Source organism: Salmo salar, chromosome 14, assembly GCF_965601325.2.
Source record: "Salmo salar chromosome 14, fSalSal1, whole genome shotgun sequence".
Taxonomy (NCBI): Eukaryota; Metazoa; Chordata; class Actinopteri; order Salmoniformes; family Salmonidae; genus Salmo; species Salmo salar.
Window position 1 is genome coordinate 50,130,283 of NC_138304.1, and position 17,218 is coordinate 50,147,500.

Genomic DNA, 17,218 nt, shown 5'->3' on the forward strand with positions numbered 1-17,218 from the left:
AGACTGGAAATTTCTGTCAAATAGGCTCAAATAGGATTGAATGGAATGGGTGGAGTGGAGTACCCCATTGGATTGGCAATGGTAGCATTCTGCCGAAGAGCGCTCTGTCAGAGGAGAACATTTCAGCTTTTATGACATCACCAGTAGCCTATTAGATTTTTTTTGGTCAGTAAACTCTAAGGGCAGGTAGGAAGTAGGACCCCCCCCTCCCCTATCTGAGATACCCACTGCAGCCCTCACCCTCCACATGCAACACCTGTTCTGCCAGTCACATTCTGTTAAAGATCCCCAAAGCACACACATCCCTGGGTCGCTCCTCTTTTCAGTTCGCTGCAGCTAGCGACTGGAACGCACTGCAACAAACACTCAAACTGGACAGTTTTATCTCCATCTCTTCATTCAAAGACTTAATCATGGACACTCTTACTGACAGTTGTGGCTGCTTCGTGTGATGTATTGTTGTCTCTACTTTCTTGCTCTTTGTGCTGTTGTCTGTGCCTAGTAATGTTTGTACCATGTTTAGTGCTGCTGCCATGTTGTGCTGCTGCCATGTTGTGTTGCTACCATGTTGTTGTCATTTGTTGCTGCCATGTTATGTTGTTGTCTTAGGTCTCTCTTTATGTAGTGTTTTGTTGTCTCTCTTGTCATGATGTGTGTTTTGTCCTATATTTTTATTTTATTTGTCATTTTTAATCGCAGCCCCCGTCCCCGCAGGAGGCCTTTGGCCTTTTGTTAGGTCGTCACCGTAAATAAGAATTTGTTCTTAACTGACTTGCCTAGTTGCCTAGTTAAAGAACTAAAGTCGGTTCCTCTCCTTGTTCGGGCGGCGTTCGGCGGTCGGCGTCGCCGGCCTTCTAGCCATCGCCGATCCACCTTTCATTTTCCATTTGCTTTGTCTTGTCTTCCCACACACCTGGTTCAAATTCCATAATTACATGTTGTGTATTTAACCCTCTGTTTCCCCGATGTCCTTGTCCGGAATTGTTTATTATAAGTGTTTGTGCACGTTATGTCTGGCGTGCGAAGGGTTTTGTCCCATTGTATGTATATATTGTTTTGTTCACGGTGATTTTTATTATTAAACTGCGCCGTTGTAACACAGTCTTTGCTCTCCTGCGCCTCCTCTGCCGCCAGTACGCACTCCTTACAGGAATGTTATCTTTCACACGTCTCGTAAAATGTATGTGCGATTAGATCACTTCTGACTCTTTCAAGATTAACCAGCTGTTGTTATAAATTCTTAAAGTACCCGGCAACAGAGGTCACATTTAAACTGGGGGTTAAGTTATTTTTATCTAATATATGGGATACAATTAAAGGCACAATCTGTAATTTTAACAGCCTTACCCTTCCACGTTGTCTAGTAGACTAAGGGATGTAGCTGGGGTAAAATAACCCCTGTCAAGTAAATAGACAAATATATGGATGAAAGAGCTAACAGTCCATGAGATGGACATGATCATTTTATTGTGGGCATACCTCAAGGATGGGTGGGGAAAAAAGGACAAGCCTTGAATTCTGTTATTGATCATGTACTGTATATTATCAGGAAGTCTCCCAGAATATATGATGATGTCATATTACCGCATCCACCTCGAACCATTCTAACTCTTCTGAGCTAAATTATGTCATATTACTGCGTCCACCTATATTGTCTCTGATGGCGAGTTCAAATCAACTGACAAGTCTGGGAAAAAATTTACTCTGACTGGGAAAAGTCTATTTAAAACGGTCATCCTACTCAGAATTTCAACTCAGGAACTTGGGCCTAGTCCTAGAGCTCCGACTATCCGACCTGAAGATCCCTGACGTCATGATTTTAACTCGTATTATTCAGAGTTCCCAGTTGTTTTGAACACGGCATGACACTTCTGTGTATAATGATGTCATATTACCACGTCCACAATTTAACCTCTCTAACGATCCTGTGTTTGATGATGTCATATTACCGCGTCCACATTTAACCTCTCTAACGATCCTGTGTTTGATGATGTCATATTACTGCGTCCACCTCTAACCTCTCTATATCTTCTGTCTATCATGACGTCATATTGCTAAGCTACTGTAGCTAACCTGTCCTATCTATTTCAGGAGGGTGTTCCCAGAGGACTTCTCAGGAAGTCTCTCAGCATGTATGATGATGTCATATTACTGCACCCACCTCTAATCTAATTCTTCTACTATCTTCACTTCTGACCCTACACATTGATGATTATCCAGGAGTTGGACAATGTAACAGCTAATGTGTATCTAAATAAACAGAACCAATCAAATAAATAATGAAACTGTTATTTTTTTCTCTCACCAGGAGGAGTGTTCCCAGAGGACTTCTCAGTGATGTTCACCATCAAGCCCAAGGCAGGCAGCCAGTCTTTCCTGCTGTCTGTGTATAATGAGAAGGGGGTCCAGCAGCTGGGTGTGGAGGTGGGACGCTCCCCTGTCTTCGTGTACGAAGACCAACATGGGAAACCTTCCCCAGAGAATTACCCACTGTTCAGATCCATCAACCTCGCTGACGGCAAGTAAGTGAAGTCTGAGACACCTGAGAATCTCATCACTACTGTATCACAAAGCAAGGCCTTTTCTGTTACGGACAAGGTTTGGGTTCAGGTAAGGTTAGGCGCTGTTTGGTTAGCTTAAGGGTTACTCTTTCCTCTGGCAAGTAACTGAAGTTTGGCCTTTCACTAAGCCGCGATGTTATACAAGTACTGTAACCCACAGGATATGAACCCGGGTCTCCCACGGGATATGAACCCGGGTCTCCCACGGGATCAAGCAATGTCTTAGACCAAGAGGAAATTCTCTCTTGGGTCGAGGGCAGAAACTAGTTTTGAAGTTCGCAGATGGGGCCTACCTTATCATGTGACCATGACTGACTCATGTGTTCTGGGTGTCTATGAGAGGGTCTGTGGCCTTACCGCGTACTTACTGTTGATACACTCCACACAAGACATATTTTACAAGATGGCCGACCAGATCTGAGTCTTCTGGATTCTCTATAATGTATTTAAGGCTTCTCAGCAGACCCAAGCAAACCACTGAAAATGAACAATTATTCGATTTATATACTTCATTGTTTAGTGATTGATAACATAAGGAATATAACTGCAAGATGGCTGTCTTTTGAGTTGCCCAATTATTTATTTGGCAGCATTTTGGTGACAGACTGTTTTTGCCAAATTATTTACAGCTGTCTGCACTGTTGATTTGCAATAAACCATCAAAATAACAGAGCTTCATAAATTACTTAACTTTAAAATGAATATTCTGACAGTGAGGTCTTTGCTAATATGAAACATTTAGCGAAAACGTGTCTGGAGCAATTGTCTACAGCAAAATGAAATGTAGCGTTGGTATGTATCTGTCTTCCAGGCCTTAAAGTAAAGTAGAGTGAGTTTTATCATAGCTAGTAATCTTTCTAAGAGCAAATTATCTTTATCAAGAACAACCTAGTTTTCACATTTCTTGGCATCTCTCTGACATCTCTGACTACACCAGACTGTAGATTATGTCTGACTACACCAGACTGTAGATTATCTCAGACTACACCAGACTGTAGATTATCTCTGACTACACCAGACTGTAGATTATGTCTGACTACACCAGACTTTAGATTATGTCTGACTACACCAGACTGTAGATTATGTCTGACTACACCAGACTGTAGATTATCTCTGACTTCACCAGACTGTAGATTATCTCTGACTTCACCAGACTGTAGATTATCTCTGACTACACCAGACTGTAGATTATGTCTGACTACACCAGACTTTAGATTATGTCTGACTACACCAGACTGTAGATTATGTCTGACTACACCAGACTGTAGATTATCTCTGACTTCACCAGACTGTAGATTATCTCTGACTACACCAGACTGTAGATTATCTCTGACTACACCAGACTGTAGATTATCTCTGACTACACCAGACTGTAGATTATCTCTGACTACACCAGACTGTAGATTATCTCTGACTATTCCAGACTGTAGATTATCTCTGACTACACCAGACTGTAGATTATGTCTGACTACACCAGACTGTAGATTATCTCTGACTTCACCAGACTGTAGATTATCTCTGACTTCACCAGACTGTAGATTATCTCTGACTACACCAGACTGTAGATAATCTCCGACTACACCAGACTGTAGATAATCTTTGACTGCACCAGACTGTAGATTATCTCTGACTATTCCAGACTGTAGATTATCTCTGACTACACCAGACTGTAGATAATATTTGACTGCACCAGACTGTAGATTATCTCTGACTATTCCAGACTGTAGATTATCTCTGACTACACCAGACTGTAGATTATCTCTGACTACACCAGACTGTAGATTATCTCTGACTACACCAGACTGCAAATGTCCAACCTGTGCTCAGGTTGTAGTGTTCAACAAGCAACAAATACACTTCATACGTTTCATGTTCTCCCCAAATCTCTCATGTTTCTCTAACCCACTCCCTCCTCTGTCCATGTGTAGATGGCATCGCGTGGCCATCAGTGTGGAGAAGAAGAGTGTGACCATCATTGTGGATTGTAAGAAGAAGCTGAGCAGGCCACTGAAGAGGAGCGACGGGGCAGCCATCAACACTGACGGCATCACTGTGTTCGGAACCAGGATTCTGGATGAAGAGGTCTTTGAGGTAAGGACGATGACCATTGCTTGCTATGACGCTGTATTCGTTTGGTATGTTTTACAATGAATCTTGAATTTATTCCTTCTTGGGACAGGTCTTTGAGGTAAAGAGGACATTGGCCATTGCTGTTCTGGGGATTTTATGTATGTACCTGTGGTATGCAATACATGTTGGATTGCTGCCTTCTTGGGACAGGTCTCTCTTGTAAAATAGATTGGATCGCCTATGTAAAATAGATTGGATCACCTATGTAAAATATATTGGATCACCTATGTAAAATATATTGGATCACCTATGTAAAATGGATGGATCACCTATGTAAAATATATTGGATCACCTATGTAAAATATATTGGATCACCTATGTAAAATGGATGGATCACCTATGTAAAATATATTGGATCACCTATGTAAAATATATTGGATCACCTATGTAAAATGGATTGGATCACCTATGTAAAATATATTGGATCACCTATGTAAAATGGATTGGATCACCTATGTAAAATGGATGGATCACCTATGTAAAATGGATGGATCACCTATGTAAAATGGATGGATCACCTATGTAAAATATATTGGATCACCTATGTAAAATGGATGGATCACCTATGTAAAATATATTGGATCACCTATGTAAAATATATTGGATCACCTATGTAAAATGGATTGGATCACCTATGTAAAATATATTGCATCACCTATGTAAAATATATTGGATCACCTATGTAAAATAGATTGGATCACCTATGTAAAATAGTTTGGATCACCTTTGTACATAAAATATTGATTATTTGTTTCTCTTGAACTTGACAAAAGATTTTATGTTGTTGTTTTTTAATATATATATATATATATTTCTACCTTTATTTTAAAGGCAAGTCAGTTAAGAACAAATTCTTATTTATAAAGACGTCCTACCCTAGATTTCACATTAGCTTCATGCTCATGTACAGATGTGGTGTTGTCTGTGGTGACAACCACAGAATCCACTGCTGCTGAAGTTTTTGTTAATCAGTTGGACAGATTATGTTTTATAACCGATCTCAGTGATACCAGCATGCATTGGAACCTACTGACAGTGAGTAATGTTAGGAGTCGTAAAGTTAATTGTGTCTTCAGAAACCAGTTTCTTTATTTGCTCTTTTCATACGATTCTTTCATAAATGGTGAAAAGTTTTATAGACCATATAACAGGAGTACTTGGCTTTCTGCGCCTGGGTAGAGCCCTGGACTGTATTAAGGGAAAATGGCAGTTGGGTGTGACTTTTTTGTGGAAGAAATCCGACAACAGTCTGCATGGGAGTCTTAAATATGACCGTTAATATGAGGGAGCATAAGGATAGCTTCTATAACTTATATTTCTATCTTTATTTGTTGATATGGGAGGTTGTTTGTGACGTGTGACGTAGCTGTCAGTGAGTTTCTGTTTCCTCGTTTTTGAGTCATCGGAGTATAAGGATTACGGGGTGGGGGGTGGGGGGGGGTAATTCATGCGGTGTAAAACTTCAGAAAGTCAAGAAATAGGAATTCTGAATTTAATTGATAGAAGGCCTGAACAATGTATCTCTGAGGCACCCAGGAAGTATTTCATGCCATCCATTCCTAGCATACATTAAAGAGCAAATTGACCAGTACAGCTCGTATTACATCACACTGAACATCTGACAATGTACCTTAGCAGTAAACCCAGCTTTAAGAAATATAAATGTTCCATTTTAACAATGACTTGATATTTATTTGATATGTTTAAATGTAATTTTTATTTTACTAGGCAAGTCAGTTAAGAACACATTCTTATTTACAATGACAGCCTACCATGGCCAAACCCGGACAACAATAGGCCGGCCAATTGTGCTCCGCCCTATGGGACTCCTAATCACAGCCGGATGTGATACAGCCTGGATTCGAACCAGGGACAGTAGTGACACCTCTTACACTGAGATGCAGTGCCTTAGACGGCTGTTATACAGCCTGAATTTGAACCAGGGACTGTAGTGACACTTCTTGCACTGAGATGCAGTGCCTTACACTGCTGTGATACAGCCTGGATTAAAACCAGGGACTGTAGTGACCCCTCTCGCACTGCGCCACTCGGGATCACATCTATCTTGGAGGCGTTCAGAAATGATGTAACGATATCCGCAAATGGACCTGTATAGTTTTCATAACTCCTAATAACAGACAACTGATAATATTCCTTAGCTGTTAACCCAGCTTTACCACAGACAGGTAGCTGTGAGGCCTATGGAAACTATGAGCAGCATGCTATGCTATGCTATGCTATGCTGCTATCTGACGAGACAATAGTCCCAGCCTTTGATGTGAACATCAGGATTGTCATGGTGACTGAAACAGACTGTTTAGACATGTGCCTCCAGGTCAGAAGACTGTAATCCCTCTTTTCCTCAGTTGGTTTCATCCACATCTTAATGATAGCTAGCTATCGCTAGTTGAAGCTAATCCAGGGTTGAAAGAGGACAGAACATGTAGCCTAATGACTGTCTAATAAATGTAGTTAATAATTCTCGAAGTTCAGCTTTTTCCTGTTATTGGTTCTCAATTAGGCTCAAGCACTAAGCCCAGATACAGTGCCTGCATGTATGGACAGCTAGACAGCTATTTTTGCATTTAACCATACACTCCAAGTGAAAGGTTAGCATTTAGCTCATTAGCCTTAAGACTCTCACCACCACAGGTATTTTTTATGCTGGTTTGAGGCCAGGTTTCGAACTGATGTGGGTGTTCTTTGTTTGAACGTAAATTATGCTAAACATAGTGGAATTATAGAAACATTTGGGCTCATTTTCTCTGTTTAGAAACAAGAAGAAGAGCAAATTATTTTGTTTGTCCCAAGGGGCAGTTGGCACGTTGGAAGGCGGTTGGTTTCCATCAGAACTCTTTAGCTGCATGCTATAGCAGTGGTGGCCTGAGCAAAAAGAGACTAGGGCTGCCAAGTGGCACCCTTCCCTATAGGGCTCAGGTTAAAATCAGTGCACTATGAAGGGATTAGGGTGCCATGTTGGATGGAGACGAGAGCTACACTGTATTTATTCACCTGTAAACATTTCCACTTCAACTGTAATAGACTCGGGTTTGTTGATTGCAGTCTGGCTAATTGTGTAGCCAAACTGCGCACTAACGAACAGCCAGAAAAGAAAGTCACATTTTGTCCAAAGGCAGAGTGAAACCCACCTCTAATAGAATGGTGTTGGTTGTAGTGTAGTGATCGACGATCCAGGCTCAGAAAAGGTCTTTGCCATCCAGTTATTTCTTTTATTTTTTGTTGTTGTTGTTGCCATTTTGCCAAACTCTTGCAGCACAGCCCTTCCCAAGGTAGACAAAGCGCTCTCAAATGCAGCTGTTGAACGAGACCAGCAAACCCAATCCGTTAAGCATGTTTGTTATTATGAGTAATATCATGGAATTGAGACAAATATGTTGTCTCTATTGCAACTCATTACTGTCAAAGTACAATTGTAACACAGTGAACAATGCGGTCGTTGTCCTGTCTTCTAATATGAAGCTATTGAAGTGGGAAAATATTTGAGTAGTAAAGTAGACTAGGTGTACAATATGAAAGGATTCAGTTAAGCCTTGAAGGTGTTAGATAGAGGACCTGTTTGGTGAAAAATACAGTATTACTAATCAGTGAATTACCTTAGAACAACACATATTTCTGACTGGCTTGTGGTCCTACCATTGGTTTCCATTTTGGACCGCTGCCTGTGACATTTGACCCCCAGAGGTGCAGCTGGCAGAAGACGCTGTACACTTGATGTGATTGCTCTTAGCTCGTCACCATGACGACCAATTAGAGATTGTCAGTAAACACGCGTTAGGCGTTTCCGCGGACAGGAAATGGAAGTCAGTGAAGATTATAGAGGATAACATAGACCAGACCAGGCCACTGTAAATGAATGACTGACAATCACAATGCTGTACATCAATCAGGGTTTACTACAGAGAAAACACATGAGGTGCAGGCATTGATTTCAATGCTGTGCTTATGGTCCTGTGTTGTCTTAATAACAAGGTGTGTAAAAAGGATCAGATTTGATGTCTTACTAACTATCGAGCGTCAGTGTGTTGAACCGTGTCAACGTTATAAACTATTGGTTCGTTGGTTTCGAAGCATGTCCGTATTGGTAATAACTAATGCTGGTACTCATCGTAGGTAGGGCTGGGAATGGCCGTCACGATATGGGACGTCACGATACGGGACGTCACGATACGGTATTATCACAATACTTAGGTGGCGATACGATATGTATTGCCATTCTCATAATTCTATATGTATTGCGATTCGATACTGTGATTTAATTGCGATTTTCGATGTTCCGAACAATATTGTTCACCATACTGTATGTCTGCTTCAGAGGGACAAGAGAGACATGAGAAACGAGTATTTGATCAGTCAGGGAAATAAACTGATGAAAAATAAATGAGTTCCCTATTTAAAAAGAAGATGGAGAACAAGCTATGAAGGAAAAATACTGGCGTTTTGGTTCAGGTATAGCGAACTAGCTCCAAAATAATATTTGCGACGTTGTCAAAACGATGCGATGCGATATATCATTAAAAAAATGATATCCCGATATGTAACTGTATCCATTTTCCCCATTGTTATTGGTAGGTAGATTTTAATTTTGACGTTTCCTGTAAGCAGGAAGTTTGCCCCGGTATTTTGAGAAACTATACCCTCTTTTATTTTTATTTATTTATTTTATTTAACCTTTTATTCTTATTTACAATGACGGCCGGTTGTGATGCAGCCTGGATTCAAACCAGGGACTGTAGTGACGCCTCTTGCACTGAGATGATGCACCACTCGGGAGCCTCTTAGGAACAAGATAGCAGTATTTTGAAGAAGTTAAGCATGTTATAGTGCAGGTATAAACGTAACTCCTAGCCACACCTTATTGTTTAATTTGTATTAATTGTTTTAATTAATTGTATTATTTATTGTCTAAGCAGGTGTTGGAGCTGTAATGGAGAGAAGAGTAGAGGCAGAGCAGAGCTGAGGCTGGGGGAAATGTGCTCAGTGTGTGCTTTGTGTTGGCCTGCTGCTCACAGATGATTTAGAGATATGGACACTGACTGCACTAACCTGTCTGGTCCGGGCCACCGAAACTTCTTTCTCTACTCTTTCCAATGACAGCCATGTACTGAAGTCGAAGTCATCGGTTCTGTAGCCTACAGTCACAGTTTTTGCATACGGATGCATTTTATACAGCAATTTTCCCTCGCTAATTCAAGATTTATGTTTTTGGTCATCCTCTGTTTAGCCGTGCATGAAGTTGAAAGAATTAAAGAATGAAGTTATACGGTATTGCTTATTTTATTAATGGATGAATGGGTTGGTTCTGTAGCCTATAGTCTATCATTCATGAATGGGTTGGTTCTGTAGCCTATAGTCTATCATTCATGAATGGGTTGGTTCTGTAGCCTATAGTCTATCATTCATGAATTGTGTTGGTTCTGTAGCCTATAGTTTATCATTAATGAATGGGTTGGTTCTGTAGCCTATAGTCTTTCATTAATGAATTTGTTGGTTCTGTAGCCTATAGTCTATCAATCATGAATGGGTTGGTTCTGTAGCCTATAGTCTATCATTCATGAATGGGTTGGTTCTGTAGCCTATAGTCTATCAATCATGAATGGGTTGGTTCTGTAGCCTATAGTCTATCATTCATGAATGGGTTGGTTCTGTAGCCTATATTTTATCATTCATGAATTGGTTGGTTCTGTAGCCTATAGTTTATCATTAATGAATGGGTTGCCGGATGTTTTTCCATTAGGAGTTGGTTCACTATAGGCTGTATGGGCAGGTTATAGCTGTGTGTGAGTTTTCACCCTTGATCTACATGTGCATAGTACTTCAATCAATCACCCCAACTATCTATTTTCTTTTGATCTAATTGTTAATTTTCTTACTTTTTAACTGCATTGTTGGGAATGTCAGTAAGCATTTCAATGTAAAGTCTACACTTGTTGTATTTGGGGCAGGTGACAAATACAAGGTGATTTTATAGATTTTCAAAACCTTGTACTGCCTAAAGCAGGGAAATCCTGACTATGGAATCCGACAAAACTCTCCCCTGAGTATTTAGCATGTCAAGTCATTATTTAAAAATTGTATTGATATAAACTGAGATCGTGCTGAAGTGAGCAGTTGCTGAAACATCAACGTCTACTGTTCATGACTTTCTAGTGGTAAAGACTTTAGATGAAGGAAAAATACTTATTTGTCCACCGTTGCTATCATGGAATCATGTCTATCTGTGGGTTGAGTAACACTTATGAATGTGACTCTTTCACCACTCTTCAAGTCTTCCTCTTCTCTTCTCTTCTCTTCTCTTCTCTTCTCTTCTCTTCTCTTCTTCTCCTCTCCTCTCCTACATGGACGAGTAGATCCTAAGTCATATGGGTTGTTCCACCAATTGGGTGCCTTTTGAGTGGTTTAACTTAGTCCAAAAAAACGTTTGATTTCAAACTAATTTTAACATTCTGTCATAAAGAGCACATCTCAAGATGTAAAGAAAAGTATTACCATAGTAAGTGCCTATTAAGTGCCAAATAAAATAACAGGGTTGATGATTGAATCTTAAATCATCCATGAAAAAAACATTTGTTGTGTGCAACAGTGAGGGAGCGATTGAAAGTAAAAGTAAATATATATAAGTATATATATATATAAGTATATATATATATATATATATATATATATATATATATATATATATATATATATATATATATACTGCTCCAAAAAATAAAGGGAACACTTAAACAACACATCCTAGATCTGAATGAAAGAAATAATCTTATTAAATACTTTTTTCTTTACATAGTTGAATGTGCTGACAACAAAATCACACAAAAATAATCAATGGAAATCCAATTTATCAACCCATGGAGGTCTGGATTTGGAGTCACACTCAAAATTAAAGTGGAAAACCACACTACAGGCTGATCCAGCTTTGATGTAATGTCCTTAAAACAAGTCAAAATGAGGCTCAGTAGTGTGTGTGGCCTCCACGTGCCTGTATGACCTCCCTACAACGCCTGGGCATGCTCCTGATGAGGTGGCGGATGGTCTCCTGAGGGATCTCCTCCCAGACCTGGACTAAAGCATCCGCCAACTCCTGGACAGTCTGTGGTGCAACGTGGCGTTGGTGGATGGAGCGAGACATGATGTCCCAGATGTGCTCAATTGGATTCAGGTCTGGGGAACGGGCGGGCCAGTCCATAGCATCAATGCCTTCCTCTTGCAAGAACTGCTGACACACTCCAGCCACATGAGGTCTAGCATTGTCTTGCATTAGGAGGAACCCAGGGCCAACCGCACCAGCATATGGTCTCATAAGGGGTCTGAGGATCTCATCTCGGTACCTAATGGCAGTCAGGCTACCTCTGGCGAGCACATGGAGGGCTGTGCGGTCCCCTAAAGAAATGCCACCCCACACCATGACTGACCCACCGCCAAACCGGTCATGCTGGAGGATGTTGCAGGCTGCAGAACATTCTCCACGGCGTCTCCAGACTCTGTCACGTCTGTCACACGTGCTCAGTGTGAACCTGCTTTCATCTGTGAAGAGCACAGGGCGCCAGTGCTGAATTTGCCAATCTTGGTGTTCTCTGGCAAATGCCAAACGTCCTGCACGGTGTTGGGCTGTAAGCACAACCCCCACCTGTGGACGTCGGGCCCTCATACCACCCTCATGGAGTCTGTTTCTGACCGTTTGAGCAGACACATGCACATTTGTGGCCTGCTGGAGGTCATTTTGCAGGGCTCTGGCAGTGCTTCTCCTGCTCCTCCTTGCACAAAGGCGGAGGTAGCGGTCCTGCTGCTGGGTTGTTGCCCTCCTACGACCTCCTCCACATCTCCTGATGTACTGGCCTGTCTCCTGGTAGCGCCTCCATGCTCTGGACACTACGCTGACAGACACAGCAAACCTTCTTGCCACAGCTCGCATTGATGTGCCATCCTGGATGAGCTGCACTACCTGAGCCACTTGTGTGGGTTGTAGACTCCGTCTCATGCTACCACTAGAGTGAAAGCACCGCCAGCATTCAAAAGTGACCAAAACATCAGCCAGGAAGCATAGGAACTGAGAAGTGGTCTGTGGTTACCACCTGCAGAACCCCTCCTTTATTGGGGGTGTCTTGCTAATTGCCTATAATTTCCATTTGCACAACAGCATGTGAAATGTATTGTCAATCAGTGTTGCTTCCTAAGTGGACAGTTTGATTTCACAGAAGTGTGATTGACTTGGAGTTACATTGTGTTGTTTAAGTGTTCCCTTTATTTTTTGGAGCAGTGTATATATAAACATATATATATATATATATTTATTTATATATATTTATATATATCAGCTCACCTGATAATAGAACCATCTAACCTGATACTAGAACCAGCTCACCTGATACTAGAACCAGCTCACCTGATAATAGAACCAGCTCACCTGATACTAGAACCAGTTCACCTGATAATAGAACCAGTTCACCTGTTAATAGAACCAGTTCACCTGATAATAGAACCATCTCACCTGATAATAGAACCAGTTCACCTGATAATAGAACCAGCTCACCTGATAATAGAACCAGTTCACCTGATAATAGAACCATCTCACCTGATAATAGAACCAGTTCACCTGATAATAGAACCAGTTCACCTGATACTAGAAACATCTAACCTGATAATAGAACCAGTTCACCTGATAATAGAACCAGTTCACCTGATAATAGAACCAGCTCATCTGATAACAGAACCAGTTCACCTGATAATAGAACCAGTTCACCTGATAATAGAACCATCTCACCTGATAATAGAACCAGTTCACCTGATAATAGAACCAGTTCACCTGATACTAGAACCATCTAACCTGATAACAGAACCAGTTCACCTGATAATAGAACCATCTAACCTGATAATAGAACCAGTTCACCTGATAATAGAACCAGTTCACCTGATAATAGAACCAGTTCACCTGGTAATAGAATCAGTTCACCTGATAATAGAACCATCTAACCTGATAATAGAACCAGTTTACCTGATAATAGAACCAGTTCACCTGATAATAGAACCATCTCACCTGATAATAGAACCAGTTCACCTGATAATAGAACCAGTTCACCTGATACTAGAACCAGTTCACCTGATAATAGAACCAGTTCACCTGATACTAGAACCAGTTCACCTGATAATAGAACCATCTCACCTGATAACAGAACCAGCTCACCTGATAACAGAACCAGCTCACCTGATAATAGAACCATCTAACCTGATAATAGAACCAGTTCACCTGTTAATAGAACCAGCTCACCTGATAATAGAACCATCTAACCTGATAATAGAACCAGTTCACCTGATAATAGAACCAGTTCACCTGATAATAGAACCAGTTCACCTGATAACAGAACCAGCTCACCTGATAACAGAACCAGCTCACCTGATAATAGAACCAGCTCACCTGATAATAGAACCAGCTCACCTGATAATAGAACCAGCTCACCTGATAATACAACCAGTTCACCTGATAACAGAACCAGCTCACCTGATAAAAGAACCAGCTCACCTGATAACAGGACCAGCTCACCTGCTTTACACTATTAGATGTTGAATGTTTCTTTGTAAAAATGTTTTTAAAAATGTAGAAGTTTCACCATTTTAAAAGAAGAGTTCAGTTGACATAATAGGGACAGACGTGCACATTAATCACTAATCACGTTAAATAATTAGTAATCTTCAGAAATAACATTGTCAAAATAACAAAATAACTAGGGCTTTACAATGATGGTGAAAACTTGTTGGAAATGTTGGGTTTAAATGTGTCACGGGTGTCGTAGGGTAAAGACCAAGACGCAGCGGGAAAATATATACTCATCTTCTTTTTATTTTGTTGAAGAAGGAAAAACACAATAAACGTATACAAAACACAAACGAACTGGACAGTCTTGTCAGGCACACAGCTAAACAAGCACAATCTCCCACAAACTGACAGGTGAAAACAGGTGACCTAAGTATGACTCTCAATCAGCAACAACGATGTACAGCTGTTCCTGATTGAGAGCCACACCAGGCCAACACAGAAATATAACACTAGATCAGCCCCCTAGAAATACAATTCAAGAACATACCCAACAACCCGGAACACCTAAATCAAACACCCCATCTTACATAAATACATATCTCATAAACCCCGAACCACTTAAATCAAATACCCTTTCTACATAGATACACAACTAAACCCAGAAACACTCTACACAAAATAACCCTCTATATAAACACATAACCAAAAACATGTACAACAAATACCCTCTGCCACGTCCTGACCAAACTACAATAACAAATAGGCCCTTTACTGGTCAGGGCGTGACAAAATGGGTTAAAATCTTCCTAGAAATCACAGAGGGACACGTCTTTATTGATATTACAAATCAGACGTATTGACTTCTCCATGTGGTCTATATTAAAGGGTACTTCAATTAATATAAAAAGCTTTTAAAATGTAATATTGGTTCACAATTTCTACTTAAAATATCAAAGGGCACTGATTTGGTGGAACAACCCATATAGACTGGCAATTCATCACATAGCCTGACATCTCTTTTTAAATATTACTACCTCTCCCAATCTTCTCTCTTCCTCTCACTCCTACACTCCTTTCTCTGTCTCTCTGCCCCTTTTGTAAATCTTAGCTCCCCCTCTTCCTCTATCCCTCTGTCCCTCCCTCCCTCACTCTGTTAGACATACCTTCCTTCCTTCCTTCCTTCCTTCGTAACAGACCCCAGTAGTACTGTGAGGTAACAGACTGTCTAACAGACCCCAGTAGTACTGTGAGGTAACAGACTGTCTAACATACCCCAGTAGTACTGTGAGGTAACAGACTAACAGACCCCAGTAGTACTGTGAGGTAACAGACTAACAGACCCCAGTAGTACTGTGAGGTAACGGACTGTCTAAAAGACCCCAGTAGTACTGTGAGGTAACAGACTGTCTAACAGACCCCAGTAGTACTGTGAGGTAACAGACTAACAGACTCCAGTAGTGCTGTGAGGTAACAGACTGTCTAACAGACCCCAGTAGTACTGTGAGGTAACAGACTAACAGACCCCAGTAGTACTGTGAGGTAACAGACTGTCTAACAGACCCCAGTAGTACTGTGAGGTAACAGACTGTCTAACAGACCCCAGTAGTACTGTGAGGTAACAGACTGTCTAACAGACCCCAGTAGTACTGTGAGGTAACAGACTGTCTAACAGACCCCAGTAGTACTGTGAGGTAACAGACTAACAGACCCCAGTAGTACTGTGAGGTAACAGACTGTCTAACAGACCCCAGTAGTACTGTGAGGTAACAGACTGTCTAACAGACCCCAGTAGTACTGTGAGGTAACAGACTGTCTAACAGACCCCAGTAGTACTGTGAGGTAACAGACTGTCTAACAGACCCCAGTAGTACTGTGAGGTAACAGACTGTCTAACAGACCCCAGTAGTACTGTGAGGTAACAGACTGTCTAACAGACCCCAGTAGTACTGTGAGGTAACAGACTAACAGACCCCAGTAGTACTGTGAGGTAACAGACTGTCTAACAGACCCCAGTAGTACTGTGAGGTAACAGACTGTCTAACAGACCCCAGTAGTACTGTGAGGTAACAGACTGTCTAACAGACCCCAGTAGTACTGTGAGGTAACAGACTGTCTAACAGACCCCAGTAGTACTGTGAGGTAACAGACTAACAGACCCCAGTAGTACTGTGAGGTAACGGTCCAAGAAGCTCTGTGCCATTTATGAGCTGTTTCTGATCTGATGGGATGGGAGAGAGGATGTGAGTTCTCTTCACACACACACACACACACACACACACACACACACACACACACACACACACACACACACACACACACACACACACACACACACACACACACACACACACACACACAAGAAAGAGGTTGTGGAAGGGGAAAGGAGGGTAGATAGTTAAGTTGTCCAAATTGTTATTTGAAGTAGGGTTTAGTGAGCTACTGGGACTGCATCCCAAATGGCACCCTATACTCAAGATAGTGCACTACTTTAGACCAGGGCAAATATAGAGCTCTGGTCAAAAGCAGTGCACTATATAGGGAATAGAGTGGGATTTAGGGCGCGGACCACCGACTGCCGGAAAGCAGCAGGCAGCATTAATATTCCATCTGCAGATGGCATCTTTCTGCCCCAATACTTAAAAAGAAACTTTATCCCTGCTCCCTTACTCCCACCACAAAGACTGGGTTTGATGAAAGCTGGAGGGTATTAAAGTCTAGTCTGTTTTATTTTCTGTCTAGTTTTCTCTCTCTCTCTAGTCCTTGTGGTTGTCCTTGTGCAATTTGGAGGAATCAGGAATCTGGGCCTTTTGTCGCGGACGTGTTCAGGGTACGAGCATGGTATAAGGGTAAAGGTATGGGTTTGGGGTTAGGATTAGGATTAGTGTGACGTTTGGGGTTAGGATTAGGATTAGTGTGAAGGTTTGGGGTTAGGATTAGGATTAGTGTGAAGCTTGGGGGGGGTTTGGGGTTAGGA

General features: G+C 41.3%; 1 protein-coding gene across 1 annotated transcript in view; it reads left to right on the plus strand.

Annotated features, from left to right (window-relative positions):
* LOC106569492 (collagen alpha-1(XI) chain) overlaps nt 1–17,218 on the plus strand; it is a 177,857-nt gene that overhangs the window by 21,491 nt on the left and 139,148 nt on the right. Inside the window, exons 3-4 of the mRNA XM_082961028.1 lie at nt 2,309–2,522; nt 4,490–4,652. Coding sequence (XP_082817154.1) covers nt 2,309–2,522; nt 4,490–4,652 — 377 coding nt within the window. The remainder of the gene's footprint in view (nt 1–2,308; nt 2,523–4,489; nt 4,653–17,218) is intronic.